The following is an 18,706-nucleotide window of genomic DNA, read 5'->3' as shown; positions in this document are numbered from 1 at the left end:
CATGCACGTTGCTCGTGTAATTAATTTAATATATTAATTAATAATAAGCTGGCCGTTCTTAATTTTGTGACCAACACTAAAGTCATTAACCCCTTTCTTTTATGTGGGCAAAATTTGATACAAGCCCTACACACTTCGCTTTCTTCATCTGATCATTGATGCCCAAGATTCAAAAGCAACAAAAGTGCCTACACTGCTGATCGATCTGTTAATTTTAGCTTCACTTGCATCTTCATTCAAACGCAAAAACGCAGGGCACCGTTTGTGAATATATATGCGTTGTTCATTAATTATCTGATACATATATGGTGCTCCAAGCTGGTGAAAAATAACAGCAAATTAGTAATTAAACACTATAGATTATTTATATCCGAGATATATATTATTATGGGTCGATATACGTAAGTGAAATGACGGATGGATAAATTAAACTGCATATATGCATGGTGAGTCCTCATCCATTCTAGTAGATTTTGATTTTGCTAAAATGTGATGTGACTGCATAAGAGTGATGATCACTCTTTTAATTTGAAACTGATGCTTTTCGTGCACGTATCAAAAGCCCCTCTTTAAAATTCAAGACATTCTTTTGTTTTGCAAGGCAAAAAGCGCAGCCACATACACCCAGAATTCCCCATCCTATATACCAACTAGCTAGCTGCCACATGAGGTTTTATCAACAGGTCGAATTGCATTATTCATACTAACTCATAAGAATATAATTAATTAGTGAAACTGAAAAGTTTCTTGATTATTAAATAAAAATCAAGCAAGAATCACATTGCGAATTAAACTCATGCACAGTAAGCACTTGGCCAACTAGCTGGCTGTCAATTCTGCTTTAGTAAATGAGGAAGGAGGGGTCATGCATGCTGAGATTCTTTCTCCTTTTTACCAGCTTCTGTTACAATAAAGGTTCAGATCATTGAAAAAGGATTTATTTAGATCTTTGAGCCTTCTATTATTTACCAATTAATCAATCCTTTCAAATTATTTTTAATTTCTTAGAAAATTTGTTCTCAATATATAGGTCAGAATCAAGATTGCAGAAGGCTTTTACATATCTCGTAAATGAAGTATATGGATATTATTACTGCTGTCATTAAATGTTGCAAGGCTCAGATAAATTCACTGAGCCAGGCAAATTCACCCAACAGCCACGACGATGGGTAAAAACTATAGTGCTAATATAGTGGATGAGTAGTTCAGTTCAATATTGCATTTCCATATGCATCAGTTTTTTATGAATTACATCCATCATAATTATCATATATGTAAATAAAGTCTAGGCCATTGCGCGCGCGCGGTCGCACAAATATATATATTTGCAACAAATAAATATGGTACGTACGTGCATGTTGAAATCGAGTAAAAAATATTTACTTAATTAATTGAAGACCTAACCCTGCATTTGAAATTTTCTTCTGTCACTTGTGAATACGTATATAATATAATAGAAGAGAAATAAAATAAAATATATCTCAGATGCTAGAATACTTTTTTTTTTCCAGTTTTTGAAATATGAATAACTTTAATTTGATCGCTCTTCCGGCACTTAATTTGCTTCTAGTGGCTATTTACCAACTTTTATATTTCATAGAAAATTTGAATCCAAAATTTTCTTATTAATAAATTATTACATAACATGCAGTAAAAACCAAATTAAAAGTAATTAAGATAATTGATTAATGGGAATTCAGTATTTAATTACAATAAAATGAAGGAAGGCCAGTGAATTAATTTGATATTGACTCTGATCCGTAATTATTAGAGTTAAATTATGCATTTAATCCTTTAACTTTATATAACATTTCAATTTGATCTCTTAACTTTAAAAATATATTTTAATCCTTCAACCCTCAAATTGTTAACAAAAATGATGATATTGAAATCTTAAATATTGACAAAATATTCTCAAATACTAAAATATTAAGTTTAATTTTTAAAATAACCATAATTGTTACCAAAAAAAATCATTCAAGCCTAATAATTTTAGAATTAAAGGACTAAATGTATACTTTTAAAAGTTAAGGGATCAAATTAAAATCTTGTATTTAATTAATTAAAAGACTAAATGTATATTTTAACTATTATTAGAATATAATTAAAATCTTGAAAATAAATGATTTGCCAAATGGGTAAAATAAATTTGCAAGGACAGGACAGGCTGTGAGCGGGGAGATAACAAGATTCGTAATTTCGTACGGTCGTATAAATCCACGTGGCATTATGGCAGCAGGCGACCTCCATAAGGCGGGTCTTTCCCTATAAAAGCCCACCCCCGCCCCTTCCTTCGTCATTCCCTCCCTCATTCAACTTCATACTCCCCTGTTTCACCACACACAGCAAAAAGCAGCAATGCAGATCTCTGTTTCTCTCCAATTCTTGGCCCTCACCTCTCTGCTCATGCCCTTGCTTTTACCCGCCGCCATCGCCTTCCCTGTGAAAAGGTATATTCTCCAAAACTCCATATGATGACAAAGCTTCCAAATCTGGCCAATCACTCTGTTTCTCGCCAGACGCCAACTTCAGATCGGATCTGGAAAATTTGAGTCCTTCATAATATCCTCTTATGTTCTCATGACCCTTCAGCTCAGTGTGCACACTGTGATTACCGGCCAGTTTTCTTAGAAAGCTACAGCAACTCATCAATCTATTGCCAGACTCTCTTTTTACTTTTTAACTCCGAAGTCCAAATCACAAAACTTGCATGTTTCTGTAGTCATTGTAGCGATGATTTCGTGAGCCATTCCGGGAAATTAACATTATCTTACTTCTGCGCTGCCTTTTTCCAGGTTCAATGACTCTTCGAATGAGCATGCAGTAAAAAATCCGGAGGAGATAGCCACTATGGTCGATATGTAATATCTCTTTCTCTCTCTTTCTCATCATCTTTTCCTTCCCTGTGCGAATGAATATTTAATCTCACGTGGCATGTGAGTGGTTGCATTATTTTAATTTGGTCTCGGGCTTAGAACAGGGAAGTCACATGGCCTTTCTAAGCCAATACATGATCAGCAATCAAAACCCACTAGCATCTAATGATCTATTAGTAACTGAGGCGAATTAATAACTTACCCTACATTCCACTTTCATGTCATTTTCTTCTCTTTCCTGGCCATTCACTTTAATAAAAACCCAGTCAAGATGGTCAGTGCGAGTTTTAAATGAAAGCTGCCATTTTTCCCTCTCCCATTGCTTTGCTAACAAGCTACTACTGCGTATACGTTCTTTTATAGTTCAATAAAATTTCCGTTATTGTCATTTCCCAAGATTCAAGCCACATTATTAGCACAAGCGACAAGGTGTTGTAAACCTCCCCTGACTGTAGTATAACTGATTAAGAAAATCAAGTAAAGAAAGATCTATAGCTGCTGATTGTCATCAGTTGGAGGCATTAATTCAGTGAAAATTCTCATTTATTGGAGATGAATGTAGGAGGAGGAGTAGAAAGGAAAAGAGTGATGGGGTGAAGTATCTAATACTAACTTATTTAGAGATATAATTGTTGCTTTAATTAAAAGCTCACGTTCTCGAGTTCCCTTTCAAGACTCAAAGGAATCAGCCGCACCATGTTCTTTGCAGAAGATGAGATCTCTTGAGAAGTTGCGTTATCGCCTTTGTATTCTATTTGCCAGCTTAACCACATGCTTCTGTCGCCTGATCCGGCCCTCCCGCTTTTAATTAATCTCTTCTCTCTTCCCTTATTTTCATCTATTACTACCTATTGTTTAATACTACTTCCTATATGATACTCTATCTACATCTTCTTCATTATTAAATTAATTATCGACATTTAATACCTTTTGCCTTCATCCATTCTTAATTTTGAAGCCCCTTCCTTCTATTCAGAGGAATCGGATAGGAATCTATGCAGTTCCCACGTCTTTCAACCATAGATGGTGTTACATGCATGAACGATTCCTTTGTCCACTCTGTCTCTCCAGCCTGAAGATACGATTTGTGTTTTCTGGGAAAGATAATTATTATTCAGAGATACTCTAATATGAATTTAAAAAACCCAACTTTTTACATTCATTTTTCATATATTTTCCCCAATAATATATCCTCATATTGTCTCCGCGAAAAATGCTCAAACCAAATTTCCATTCTTTTAATTAGAGGATGGCCACCGACACCCCAAGTAGAGAGGCAGAATCATCAGATCTTGTCCTGTGGAGGAGAACTAAGAAAGATCACCAGTCTCTAAAATCAGGAATATTAGTTCCCCATGCTACGTCTGCAATTATATCGTATGAGCATGAGGCTGTTAATAATGCAAATCATACTTAATATACAGTACATGATACTGTGTCCATTGTCGAGTTTAGTGTGTACATTTTATCTTGACTAATAATACAATGCTTGTCACATTAATGTGACTCGTACGGAATTTGCAGGAGCATACGCAATCATACGGAAAGAAGGAATTTGGGTTTCTTCTCTTGCGGGACGGGGAATCCCATCGATGACTGCTGGCGGTGTGACCGGAACTGGCAACGCCACCGGAAACAGCTGGCCAACTGCGGCATTGGGTTCGGACGCAATGCCATCGGAGGGCGGGACGGAAAGTACTACGTTGTGAGCGACCCGAGCGACGACGACCCCGTCAACCCAAAACCAGGCACCCTCCGCCACGCCGTCATCCAAGACGCTCCCTTATGGATTGTGTTCAAAAGGGACATGGTCATCACTCTAAAGCAAGAGCTCATCATGAACAGCTTTAAGACCATTGATGGCCGCGGTGTCAACGTCCACATCGCTTATGGGGGATGCATCACTATCCAATACGTCACCAACGTCATCATCCACGGCCTGAACATCCATGACTGCAAACCAACTGGCAACGCCATGGTTCGTAGCTCGCCTTCGCATTACGGATGGAGGACCATGGCTGATGGAGATGGAATTTCCATCTTTGGTGCGAGCCACATCTGGATTGATCACAACTCACTCTCTAAATGTGCAGATGGTCTTGTTGATGCTGTCATGGGTTCGACTGCCATCACCATTTCCAACAATTTCTTTACTCACCACGATGAGGTAAATCCTCTCTCTCCTCATTCTTCCATCCTGAGTCACTGAAATAAATGGGAGAAGTAATTAACGTGTGTCGATCATCCGTTGATACAGGTGATGCTTTTGGGTCACAGTGACTCTTATGTGAGAGATAAGCATATGCAAGTGACCATTGCCTACAACCATTTTGGGGAGGGCCTTATTCAGAGAATGCCAAGGTAAATCATATGGACTTGTCAAATGATGTATTGATGGTTTTAAACTGTGAGCTTGAATTAACAATGGAGGTTGGGGGTTGTGAAAACGCAGATGCAGACACGGGTATTTCCACGTGGTCAACAATGACTACACCCACTGGGAAATGTATGCAATTGGTGGCAGTGCAGATCCCACCATTAATAGCCAGGGGAACCGATACCTTGCCCCTCAGAACGCTTTTGCTAAGGAGGTAAATTACTCTATGATATGTGGAAAAAAGGGACTACGTATTTATTTGATAGGCCATTTCAGAAACCTTAAAAGTGGGAAAAATGATGTTGACAGGTGACGAAGAGAGTTGACACGGATCAAGGAGTATGGAAAAGTTGGAATTGGAGGTCAGAGGGAGACCTTTTGCTGAATGGTGCCTTCTTCACTTCGTCAGGTGCTGGTTCTGGAGCCAGCTATGCCAGAGCTTCAAGTTTATCAGCCAAATCATCTTCTTTGGTTGGTACCATCACCTCTGGTGCCGGTGTTCTTAGCTGCCGGAGGGGTTCTGCGTGTTAATACCAAAACAAAGATAGAATAACGAAAGAAAAAGGACAGAGGAAAGGAAGAAAGTAAAGTTCTCAATCTTTTTCCTCGTTTATTGCATTTTCTAGGTGTATTGAGTGAGTTTGCAACCATTTTGGTCACGTCTGTCCCCATTTAGATATTGTAAATGGGAAAGAAAAGGGTGTACATTTCTTTTAGTGTGTCAACTGTCATCAATTTGATAGCAATGATTGCTCACAAGAGGCCATTCTCCCAATTGCTTCACTTACTGAATTGAAGGGTTGTTCCCTTAATTTTAGAGGGAAACCAAATCTACTCTCATCTCTGCCCCTTTAGTCTATTTTCGTCTCCCCAGTTATATATAGTTTGATCTTGTCTACTTGCTCCCTGAACAATGTTTGTAAGCCCTTCATTTTAGAGAACACTTGGTTTGTCCCAAATGAATGGCTAAAATGGAGAAAAGGATGTACTCGTTGATGTTATTATTATTGAAATAGCTTCTTGTGTATCTGTTTGAATCAGCATTTCCTCCTCTTCTTATGAATCGCATTTATCGCGTGCCCTTTCTCAGTGACCTGTTTTAATCTCGTTGGAAACCCATTTGTACTTCGAATATTGCACATACTAGTCCGCCTGATGGTGTTTATACTGTAATTAATATCATTTTTAAGCTAATGTTTTATTCAACTGCCATCTGTAATATAACGTGTTTGGATTCATTTCATTGATATCGTCTTGATCAGACTGTAAACGCAAATACTTCGAACATGCTTATCAAGCAAAAGTTTCAGTGCCATCTCCACAAGATACTAACTCCAGAAAACGATCGGATCAAAGTTAATGAATCCATGACACTTTTGTTTGCCACAAGATCATTTCATCAAATTTCAACCTTTATAGAGCTTATACTGTTTATAAGACGTGGACACGAAACTTCCGTATGACTGATTCTTATAGCATTGTATGTGTAATACACAGAAATGTTTCTTTGCACCCATGAACAACAGAACAGATCTCCCCTTTCTAAAATGCATTATCTAGAAAATAATTACAATCATCCACCAGAAACGCGCTCAGAAAGACACATTATGAATAAGACTCAATTAGTTATGCAAAAGCTCAAAATGGGGTACCACTTCCACTTCTAGTTTCTGCGGGGCTGTATAAAGCAGACCTGTTTCTTGGTCTGTTCTCCTCCAACTGCCTCACAATTTCATCCATGCTGGGTCTAACTGAAGCCACAGGGGCACAACAACCCATTGCTAGCTTCAAAGCCTGAATCAACCCTTCTTCCATCGGACTTCTTATCCCTCTCAAAATCTCCACATCAAACACCTCCATTGTTGTCTCCTCCAAAACTGCCACTTTCACCATAGAAGGCAAATCTACGAACTCACTTCCTCTCCCACTTTTTCCAGGTTTCTTCCCGATCAAAATCTCCAACAGCAATATTCCAAATGCATAAACATCAGTTCTTGAATTACATTTATTCATCCTTTGAAGCTCCGGAGCCTTATAACCCTCAGACTTGGCAAGTGCCACCATTTCATCTGCTACTGCTGGAACCAACAGCTTATCAAGCCCAAACTCAGTGAGCCTGGCCACGAAGAAATCGTCCACAACAATGTTCTTTGATCTGACACTTCCATGTGTAATTGGAGAATCAAGTCCTGTGTGAAGATATGCAAGCCCTCTAGCTACTCCCAATGCAATCTTGTGTCGCCTAGCCCAGTTCATCACTGGTTTTCCTACTTTGATTTCTGCCGAAAACCAAAATTGAAAGAGAGGGATCAATTGCAAGCTATATGAAGCCTTCAAATCAGATTCCCTTGATATCAAAAGTCCAAACAAATAAAGTATAAAATGAAAAGACATTCATTAGAGATTAGTTCTTGCTACTACCTTCCACTTCAGACGTAACAGAGACTGCCAATAAGCCTCATACAATGCCATGATTGCAAATGAAAAAGGGGCAGCAATTATTTTTTATGCAGTAATAAATTTTTCAAGATTGTCAGACACTTGTCAATATTTTAGGACCATGATTTAAAACTTTCAGCTGCATTAGGTCGAGTGTTTTTCTCTGTTCCCATGGCATTTTGCAAGTCCTTGGTGTCTCAAATGTGATTGTTTTGAATCATTCTTCTTCCATAGAACGAAGATCAAGAATGAAATGCATAGGCATTTGCCCATGTAATGGACATGGCCATTCAACTATTTGAAAAAAGTAGCCAACTGAAGTACACATCATTAGAGTTCACGCACCCAAACTAAAGGACCAATCTGGAAATTTCCATTTTCATCATTTGCTCAAGTGCATGTTGAGCTAGAAGGCTTCTCAATAGTCCAAGATAAAGTTTCTCATTACTAACTTTATTGATGCAACCAAACCTGGTTCAAGATTTATTGTGGAATCTTGGTGTCAAATGAGCCTCATGAATATTATTGCTCCATAACAGTATTCATTAGTGTATTGTCCTAATCTCATGTCTCTAGAAGAGATCCTCTCCATAGAAGTTCAAATATACCTATGATAGCTTAAAAACATGCGACCAAAGTTAGCATGACCTTTTTCGCGAACAATTTACAATCGAAGTTATTCCCGTAGTGCCTCAGTTGAAGAAGAAATCTAGTTCTGGGATAAATGAAAAGACTATTCCCTTATATATGTTTTGAGCACGAAGGATTAAAATTCTAATAAGCAGTGAGACACTTGAAACAATTGGTTCACCTCGAGTTTTTGATGAATGTGAAATGGCCATGCAAGGAGTTACATTTAAAACACACACAAACAAGAAGGGAAGGATCCTATAATTACCATGGAGAAGATCATGCAGGGTCCGAAGAGGCAGATAATCAGAAATAAGGAGCTTCTCCCCTCTTTTTCCTTGATAGAAAGCTCTCAAAGGAATCAAATTCTCGTGGCGAATTTTTCCCAGTTGCTTTATAACGGGCAAGCTTGAAGCCGTGTCCCTGCAGCAACCTTCTCTCAATAACCTCAATGCAATGGTCCCTCCATCAGCAAGCTTTGCCTTGTACACGGTCCCATAATATGTCTTCTCCATAACTTGCCCATTTGCATTCAACACATCGTCTAACGTCAAATTCTCGCCACCCTGAAATAACATAAGCTTGCTCTCACTGCTACCACCATCACCATTACTATTATCACCATTCTCCTCGTCCTCTTCCTCCTCCAATTCATCGTCACTCTCTCCCCTGCCCTTCCTCCTCTTGTTTTGCACATACCCAATCAGCAAAGAAACTAAAACAACACTTCCTGCCATCAGACTGATAACTATACCGGCGATAGCACCAGCACTTAGTCTAGAACTAGAATTTCCACCACAACCTCTCAAGGGTGGCCCACATAAGTCTGGGTTATTCCCTTCAAAAATATCCACACCAAACTTGGGTTCCACAAAAGTTGGCAAAACCCCACTGAAATTGTTGTGGGAAAGGTTCAATTTCTCGAGCCTTAGCCCATCTAAGCTCTGAGGAATCGAGCCTACAAACATATTACTACCCAAGTCAAGCTGTTTCAACCCACCAAAACGAGTAACGAAGTCTGGGAAATTCCCAGAAAAGTTGTTGTTGCCAAAATCAAGAAATCGCAAATTCTCGCAAGAACAATTTGGCAATGCTGGTTCTGGAATAGACCCAGAGAGCAAATTTCCATGGAGTCTGAGAGAAACAAGCCCATCGCACAGATTCCAGATGGACGGAGGCAAAGCTCCACTCAGAAAATTTTCACGCAAATCGATGTCGGAGAGGGAGGAACTATAGCCGAGTTCAAGAGGAATTGTTCCAGTCAAGGAATTGAAGTTGAGGTAGAGGCTCTGAAGCATAGGGAACTCAGAAAGCTCCCGGGGGATGGAACCAGAGAGATTAGCAGAAGGAAGTTGAAGAGAGAGCAAATGAAGATGAGGGTCTTTGAAGAGTGAAAGATTGGTCCAATGAGGAGAAGAGACGGAGCAGGAGAGAGAAGAGGCATTGGAGAAGACCCACTTGAGACCCCTCCATTGGCAAAGAGGTACAGAGGAGTTCCAAGAAGACAAAATGATATCCTGGGTGTTTCCCTGTAAGGATGCTTTGATTTGCCCCAAGAGAAGTTCAACGTCAGAGGAGGCAGAAGGAGAGGGAGAGACTGTGTAGCAGAAGAAGACGAAGGAGATGAGAGCATGGAGGGAGAAAATCTTGATGAAGGCCATGAGTGAATGAAAGTGGGAGTGGGAAGAGATATGAATTATGAAGGGAGGGAAAGTTGGTGGTGGGGGCGTGTTGTGTTCCATTCAAAGAAAGGGGCTCAATGTTGATTATAATACTGGGAAAGCTGACACACCGTTTGACTATAAGCAAGGCTCATTCGGAGACTGCATGATAACTCTGTCGCCTCAACTCACTGAACTCACTCAATGCTTATGATTACTTGTTATTATGACGGAATATCTTTAGGTTCTGAGATGACAAGATTCTGTTTCAGCTAAGTTCGGACTTTTTTCCCCATATGATGTTCAAGCTGGTTTCTTTATTTCTTGCAGTATTGTTTAGTTTTGATTATATTTAAACTCTTTATATTTTAAAATTTTAAAAAATAGAGGATAAAAATTAATATTAAATTACAAAGAGATGAATCTGAATGAAATAGTATATAGTAACATTATCAGAAATTCTTTCGTTATATTTTAATTTCCATGTTTTTTTTGTTGGTTTAATAAAATTTAGAATATTTGGAAGTTGTGGAAAACAAATCCTGATGGCACGCTTAGGTTGTTGATGATTTGAATATTGAGGATAAGAACGCATGCGTTCGTGTGCGTGGTTAGCCCTTGAACGGACTATAAGATGAGTTGGCTAATTCAAGTTTCAATATGGATCTGCTTCCTTCTGTATGTGTGTATCAGTTCGATCGCATCTATCATTAGACCTATCATTTTTTATATATCAACTTGTATTAATAATTTATACTAACCAGTTGACTATTATTTTGAATAAATTAAAAAAATTAGTTAAGTAAGTTATTTGTAATAAATATGTATTGTTTTCTTTTTAAATATCTTTACTAATAATTTGTACTGGTTAGAACTATCATTATTGAAAAGACTATATTAAGAAAAAATAGATAAATATAAAAGACAAAGTGTATTAAGATCTTATATCTGAGATTAAAATAAAAGTTAAACGAGTTCTTATATTAAGATTATATATTCAAGCACCTTTGAAAGAATTTTGTGTCGTGATATTTTGAATATATTACCAGATTCATTATATGATGATTCTTTTACATCCGCATGCGCAATCAAGCATCAAACGATTATGCTGCGGCTCCGAGGCGAAAATAATAAAAAACACAAACTCACCAATGGGATATAATTCATATTTTATGTCAAATATAGACTTAAAATACCAATGACATGTTTCCTAGGTATATTTTAAACATAATATGACCGACTCCATCCGTCCACCACAAAATTACAAATGGACTTTCAATAAAAGGAGAACCACAAATATTGTCGAAACAAATAATCTAATTAATTATATGTAAACAACTATTTTGACAAATACTCCCTCTAGCTTAGTTCATCAAAACATAAGGGCTTTTTTTTTTTTTAATAGGCATTAATTTGAATCTGTTTGATCATTTAATATATTTTTTTATACTTAATTAATTATATGTCTCCCTCATCTTTTTTTTCACCCGTTCTTTTTCCCACTTATCCTCTCTATAAGTAACAGTATTTTAGAAAAATAAATTATATTTTTTTACATATTGATCATCTTTAGCCCGTTTTTCTCTCTCAGGAGATAGATGTTGCATGGTAATAATATTTATATTAGGCTATCGTAGAATAATAGTCAGGAGAATAAAATGAAATAGTGCCATCACCCTTTTTGAAGGGTGATCAGTAATCAGAAGTCGCAAGAGCAGTCCATTTTAAGGAACACATGTAGGCATGTGTTGTTGATCATTTTATTTTTTAAGATTCAAAAATACAAATAAAAATCAGAATATTTAATTTAAATCCTAAAATACAAATATTTTAAATTAATTAAAATATTAATGTATTCCAACATTTTATCATATTAACTTCCAACATTTCTCCCTTGATCTGATTATTTTTCTTATAATCACTCCCTTGCCAGAGAAAACTTATAAAGGTGCTTACAAATCACCTACCAACAAGATCCTCACATTAATAGCAGAATTTGAACTCACAACCTTATAAATTATAAGTCGATTTCTTATCAATTGAACTAATTTTTAGTGGCTTCATATAATTTTTCTTAAAAACAAGTGAAATTTAGGCACAAGGGCCTAGAAGGAGGTCTCTTTTGGGCTTTTGCATTATGGGTCGTAATGTTGGAGAACATGCTCTTATAGTTTACGAGTACATATTCATTTTTCTGCAAAATATTGGGCTTGTGAACCACAGAGCCTAAATTAATAGGTGAGTGGCCGAATGTTAGTCTGACTTCAGTATCACGACGAAGCACATTTTGAGATAAAATCACAAGCGAATGTGATACTCTTGTGATTAAGAAGCACAAGGGAGCCATTAGCTGCAATAATGAATGAGCCTTGGTTTCAGGGGAAATGACATAATAGTATGAGAATATGATTCTCTTCTTGTAGACTGTGTCTGTCTCATCGCAACCATTGCGCCCATCCTGCTTTCTAAATAATTTTGCCCATTGCTCCTTGTTTTAGAATCATGTACATTCACTTCAAAATGGATTCCTTTTGCTTCTTCACGTACATTCACTTCAAAATGGATTCCTTTTGCTTCCTGCATATTTTTGTTTAACTCTTGAATATTACTGATATGTGGTTGGGCAAAGAAATCACTCCTATATCAGACCTTATTACTTATAGCAGCATCGTGATGCAGCCGGTTAAGCAGCTAATTCAAATGAGTTGTGTTTGTCAACTCATTTTTGTATTATTAAAAACATTATATTTAATCTTCTAGAGGTAGTGCTCACTGTTACTGTGTATTCTTTGAGTTGAAGCAAAATAGATTAAGAACTTCGCAGGGACGATTTTATGAAGGCAGGCCATGACGCTGATTACTAAGTGAACAAGCAATAGTAATGATGTTCAAAGGGGACGGGAATCTGTGCTTTGAATGCGACGTTGGAAAAGAAGGTAGGAAAATGCCAGAAAAGCAACGCAAATTAACAACTACCGCGCTTCAAAATAAAGAAGTACTGGCAGCTCCTCCATCCAAGACCCAAAATGCATGTAAATACAACACACCCCATGTTGCTCTAGTGACTAGGTTGAGGAAAACAATGCAAAACCACATGTGACATCTGCCCATTCGTATAAAACGAGGCTTTCATACTCTATATAGCTTTCGAATTTCGATTTTCAGCTCCCCGCATGTGTCTGTATATGCATATTCATATATATATATATATATATATGTATATATCAGAAAACAGAACCCCGAGGCCGAGGAGGTGGTGGTGGTAGTGGTCTCAGTCTCCCTGCATATTTTATTATTAAGACATTAACAATCTCTTGTCTCCTACTTCTAGGAGTTATCATATTAAAAATCTGTTGTCCTCTTGCTCTTACTTGGTTACTTTTCCTCAAAGCAAGTATAGTGGTAATAAACACCAGCGTTTTCAGACTGTGAGTGGAGGGAAGAGAGAGAGGGCAATGCAAGGCCAAGCGTAGTGCTTGGGGCTTGGAGTTTTTGAGGCAATGCCAAGGCCGAGGCGGTTCTTGAGCAACCACAACGATCACCACCAAATGCCGAGGCAGCAATCTTTCTCACTTCTTCATCTTCCGTTCTTCAACCTCCTTTTTCTGCTTCTTCCTCATCTTTCGTCTTCTTCAAACAATGAAGCTCGAGTTCTACTTTCATGGCTCCACACTTCCTCCTCCTCCTCCTCCTCTGTTCCTCCCTCTTTTTTCTCCGACTGGAACCCTTCAAATCCCAACCCTTGTAACTGGTCTTTCATCAAATGCTCTTCACAAAACTTCGTCACAGAGATAAACATCCAAGCAACTGAATTAGCGCTTCCTTTTCCTCCCAACATTTCAGCTTTTTCCTTTCTCCAGAAACTTGTCATTTCAGGTGCTAACCTTTCTGGGTTGATCTCACCTGATATTGGAAACTGTCCCGAGCTTATAACCATTGATCTTAGCTCAAATAATCTTTCTGGTGCAATTCCTTCCAGCATCGGCAAGCTAAAAAACCTCCAAAATTTGAGCTTGAACTCTAACCAGCTTACTGGGGAAATCCCCAAAGAGCTTGGTGATTGTGTTAGTTTGAAGAACCTTAATATTTTCGATAACAATCTTAGTGGAGTTCTTCCTGTTGAGTTGGGAAAACTTTCAAATCTGGAGGTTATAAGAGCCGGAGGAAACAATGGCATTGTGGGGAAGATTCCTGACGCTCTTGGGGATTGCAGGAATCTGACTATATTAGGTCTGGCTGACACTAGAATCTCTGGTTCATTACCTGCTTCTTTAGGTAAGTTAAGGTTGCTTCAGACAATTTCTATTTATAATACTATGTTGTCTGGTGAGATTCCTCCTGAAATAGGAAACTGCTCTGAGCTTGTGAACTTGTTTTTGTATGAGAATGAACTATTTGGTTCATTGCCAAAAGAGCTGGGTAAACTTCAGAAACTTGAGAAAATGTTGCTGTGGCAGAATAAGTTTGCTGGAAGCATGCCTCAAGAAGTTGGTAACTGTAGAAACTTGAAGATTCTTGATGTTTCTTTAAACTCTTTGTCTGGAACCATACCTACTACTTTTGGAAACCTCTCGAATCTTGAAGAGCTCATGTTAAGTAACAATAACATATCTGGTTCAATCCCGCCTGTTCTTTCCAATCTGTCGGAGCTCATACAGCTCCAGATAGATACTAATCAAATATCAGGTTCAATTCCTGCTGAACTCGGAAAGTTGAAGAAGCTTACTGTCTTTTTTGCTTGGCAAAATAAACTTGAAGGAAGCATTCCTTCTGAATTGGGTGGTTGTGCTAGCCTAGAAGCTCTTGATTTGTCATATAATACACTCACTGATGGCTTACCTCCAGGCTTATTTCAGCTTCAAAATTTGACAAAGCTTCTGCTAATCTCTAACCATCTTTCTGGGCCTATACCTCAGGAAATTGGTACATGTAGTTCTCTTATTCGGCTCCGACTTTTGAACAACCAAATTGGTGGAGAGATTCCAAGAGAACTTGGTTTTCTCAGTAACTTAAACTTTCTTGATCTGTCAGAGAATAATCTTACTGGTTTAGTGCCAGTTGAGCTAGGAAATTGCAAAGAACTGCAAATGCTGAACCTTAGCAATAACTCCCTTTCTGGTGTTTTACCTCGTTCCTTATCTTCGCTCACAAGGCTTGAGGTTTTAGATGCTTCTCTGAATCACTTCTCTGGTGAAATTCCTGCTAATATTGGCCAACTCTCTTCACTTATTAGGCTTATTCTCAGCAGAAACTCATTCTCTGGATCCATACCCTCATCACTAGGTCTTTGTTCAAGTCTTCAACTCCTTGATCTCAGTAGCAACAATCTCTCAGGAAGCATCCCACCGAAACTATTTGATATAGAAGCACTTGACATTGCTTTGAATTTGAGTCACAATGCATTATCTGGAGTAATCCCACCACAGGTTTCTTCTCTAAATAAGCTTTCTGCTCTAGACCTTTCCCACAACAAGCTTGAAGGAGATTTGGTGGCTCTTTCAGGACTTGAAAATCTTGTTTCTCTCAACATCTCCTTCAACAAGTTCACTGGCTATCTTCCGGACATCAAGTTATTCCATCAATTGTCACCAACAGATTTGGAAGGAAATCAGGGCTTGTGTCCAAGTGGCCGGGATTCATGCTTCATTAGCAATTCTGCAATGGCAAAAGCACAAAATGAAAGTGATTCTAAAAGAGCTGAGAGAATCAAATTGGGCATAGGATTGCTAAGTGCCTTCACCATTGCACTGGCAATCTTTGGGATTCTTACAGTGGTTCGAGCAAAGAAAATGGCTCAGGATGATAACGATTCTGAGATGGGAGGGGATTCGTGGCCTTGGCAGTTTACACCATTTCAAAAATTAAACTTCTCCATCGATCAAGTTCTAAAATGTCTGGTTGACTCTAATATGATAGGAAAGGGATGTTCAGGTGTTGTTTATCGTGCAGAACTAGAGAATGGCGATGTCATTGCTGTGAAAAAACTATGGCCAACAACAATGGCTGCTAGATATGATTGCCAACGTGACAAGTTGGCAGTTCATGGCAGAGGAGTTCGTGATTCCTTCTCAGCTGAGGTTAAGACCCTGGGTTCCATTCGACACAAGAACATTGTGAGGTTCCTTGGTTGCTCTTGGAATCGAAATACTAGGCTACTTATGTATGACTACGTACCAAATGGGAGCCTGGGAAGTTTGCTGCATGAACGAAGTGGTGGAAACTGCTTGGAGTGGGACATCAGGTATCGGATATTACTGGGAGCAGCTCAAGGCTTGGCCTATCTTCACCATGACTGTGTTCCTCCCATTGTCCATAGGGACATCAAGGCCAACAATATTCTCATAGGTCCTGATTTTGAGCCATACATTGCAGATTTTGGGCTTGCTAAACTTGTTGATGAGGGAGATTTTGCAAGATCCTCTAGCACACTGGCAGGTTCCTATGGCTACATTGCTCCTGGTCAGTACGATGGTCCTAAAGTTCATCTCTTTATTTTTTGTTGGTCTTTAATGCTAACATATATTTATCATTTACCACTAACTGCTATGCAGAATATGGATACATGATGAAGATAACAGAGAAAAGTGACGTGTATAGTTATGGGATTGTTGTATTAGAAGTACTAACAGGGAAGCAACCAATTGACCCAACAATACCAGATGGGCTCCACATCGTTGACTGGGTTAGACAGAAAAGAGGAGGAAGTGAAGTGCTAGATCCAAGCCTATGTGCAAGGCCTGCACCTGAAATAGAAGAAATATTGCAGACTTTAGGGGTGGCTTTGTTGTGTGTGAACGCTAGCCCAGAAGACAGGCCAACCATGAAAGATGTAGCCGCAATGCTTAAAGAGATCAGGCAAGAAAGGGAGGAATATATGAAAGTTGATGTGCTTCTTCACAGATCTTCTGCAAATGAAGAAGATAATAATACTAATAATCATTCAAGTGAAGAGCCAAGAGGGGATACAATGAAGCAATCATACCCGGTAAACAGCAACAACACTAGTTTTTCTGCCTCTCTTCTTGTCTCTCCTTCGTCCTCCAATACCAAAGTCACATTCAAATAGTCAGCACCAATCATGTGGTTAGACTTCTACTGTTTTTTTCGCTTGAAAAGTTCAGTGTGGACCCTTGGAGTTTTAGGGCTATGGTTTCTCTGTGTACATGTCCTAATAATTGTGATCAACAAATAAGCTCTGTTCTTTCTAATTTTCCTTCTTTGCAGTCTCTAATTGTGATTTTTAAATTAGAAAAAGCAGAGACGTTGGCACAGCACAATATATACAAATATTGCATCACAAAAAGATATAAAATATGAGTATAATTTTTTTGCCGTTAAGATTATAAAATAATTAATCAAAGCATTGCATAGTATTATAAGAATAAATTGATAGCTTAATAAGTATTTTTTATTCAACTGGAATTTCGGATAGTGACAAAGCATCTTATTAAATAACTTCTGTACATAAATGTATTTGGCTGGCATGATATTAAGAACATGGAAAAGAAATTCATCTAAAATATTTAACTAAACAAAAATAAAAGTAAGAGCACCCGAATATCCTTGGCATACAAACCCCGGGCACTCAGCCTTCCGGGTCTTCCTTGTTCCAATCCATTCATTTGAAGACTAAATTAAGACTTCGGCCAAGAAAAAGGAAAAATTAAAAAAAAGACTGTCGAAATAAAAAAAATTTTAAAGAAGGACCCATTATAGCATTAGTGTGAATTTTGATAACAATAGTATGAGTTTAACAATAATTTTTGTGACTGAGTCTCTGTATAACTTTTCAATTTTTAAGGTCTTTTTTTGTGATTTTTTCCCCAAAAAAAGACTTTTCCGGTTATTAATGTATGACTTAATTTAAAAGTTGATATTAGTCTTGTATGTAATACTTATTTATCAGTTTTTTTTAAATTAATGTTATTGATATTTCCTCTAACAATAATCATAATACTTGCAGGTTCCAGCCTTGATCATTGCTTATAATTACCACAATACTCACACTCGCAACTGTTGGGATTTCTCGGTTTGATGAGCACGCAGCAACCAATGTTGGTTGCTAAGATTTGAAGTCCACTTTAGAGGCTCTGTTGAAGGATCAAACAAGATCATGGCATTTCTTAGGTTTCTTCTTCTGGGGGATGATGGATGAATGGAGAAAGGGGAGGTTTCGTTTCAGAAATCAGAATCAAAGTAAACATTGGGAAGTGGAGGCATATGAGCCGCTTGTGTATTGCCTCCTTCAATATTCTCGGAGATTGCTATCAACCTGGCCAGGATGGCCCAGCATTTTGGAGTCCGTTTTCGGCCCAATAGGCCCTAACTTTAGTTCAAGGTCTCAAAAAGCCCAAGCCCATGAAATTCCCATACCCACTTCAGATTTCATTTCAAGGCGGAGATTGTTGGAGAGGCGGGCACCTTCAGACGCATTTCCATGTACTTGATGAAATTAAAGTGCAGGCAGCCACATTGACAATCGATCACATACAATAATATTATTCCGCTTATTACTTGTTGCACTGCAATTACATACATACAGTATATACAATCCACCTCACAAGGCCCAATTCTACATCCCACTCTCTCCCCATATATATATATATATATATATATATAATGCATTCCAACCACAAAGTCCATTCATTAGATTAAAGCCTTTGCTTTCCACTCTAAACTCTGCCTTCATAATCTGTGTTCCCCTCCCATAGGATCGTATCAGT

At 38.1% G+C, this 18,706-nt stretch overlaps 3 protein-coding genes across 3 annotated transcripts; 2 read left to right on the top strand and 1 right to left on the bottom strand.

Annotated features, from left to right (window-relative positions):
- Nucleotides 1-2,381: 2,381 nt before the first annotated feature.
- On the top strand, nucleotides 2,382-6,028 carry LOC114730198 (probable pectate lyase 20). Its single transcript, XM_028917230.1, has 6 exons — nucleotides 2,382-2,450; nucleotides 2,796-2,861; nucleotides 4,401-5,043; nucleotides 5,134-5,237; nucleotides 5,329-5,467; nucleotides 5,563-6,028. The coding sequence occupies exons 1-6, from the start codon at nucleotides 2,407-2,409 to the stop codon at nucleotides 5,782-5,784; spliced, it is 1,218 nt and encodes a 405-aa protein (XP_028773063.1). The 5' UTR covers nucleotides 2,382-2,406; the 3' UTR covers nucleotides 5,785-6,028.
- Nucleotides 6,029-6,632: 604 nt separating this feature from the next.
- Nucleotides 6,633-9,983, bottom strand: LOC114730196 (putative kinase-like protein TMKL1). The gene is made up of 2 exons (XM_028917228.1): nucleotides 8,591-9,983; nucleotides 6,633-7,532 (listed from the first exon to the last, which is right to left on the bottom strand). Exons 1-2 carry the CDS (start codon nucleotides 9,981-9,983, stop codon nucleotides 6,892-6,894), a joined length of 2,034 nt encoding a protein of 677 aa, XP_028773061.1. The 3' UTR covers nucleotides 6,633-6,891.
- A 3,500-nt stretch (nucleotides 9,984-13,483) lies between these two features.
- Nucleotides 13,484-17,157, top strand: LOC114730195 (LRR receptor-like serine/threonine-protein kinase RCH1). The gene is made up of 2 exons (XM_028917227.1): nucleotides 13,484-16,442; nucleotides 16,535-17,157. The coding sequence occupies exons 1-2, from the start codon at nucleotides 13,484-13,486 to the stop codon at nucleotides 17,047-17,049; spliced, it is 3,474 nt and encodes a 1,157-aa protein (XP_028773060.1). The 3' UTR covers nucleotides 17,050-17,157.
- The last annotated feature ends 1,549 nt before the right edge of the window (nucleotides 17,158-18,706 follow it).

Source organism: Neltuma alba, unplaced genomic scaffold (assembly GCF_004799145.2).
Source record: "Neltuma alba isolate B1F8T4 unplaced genomic scaffold, ASM479914v2 tig00012715_pilon, whole genome shotgun sequence".
NCBI lineage: Eukaryota > Viridiplantae > Streptophyta > Magnoliopsida > Fabales > Fabaceae > Neltuma > Neltuma alba.
This window is presented reverse-complemented; position numbering and strand designations above follow the sequence as displayed.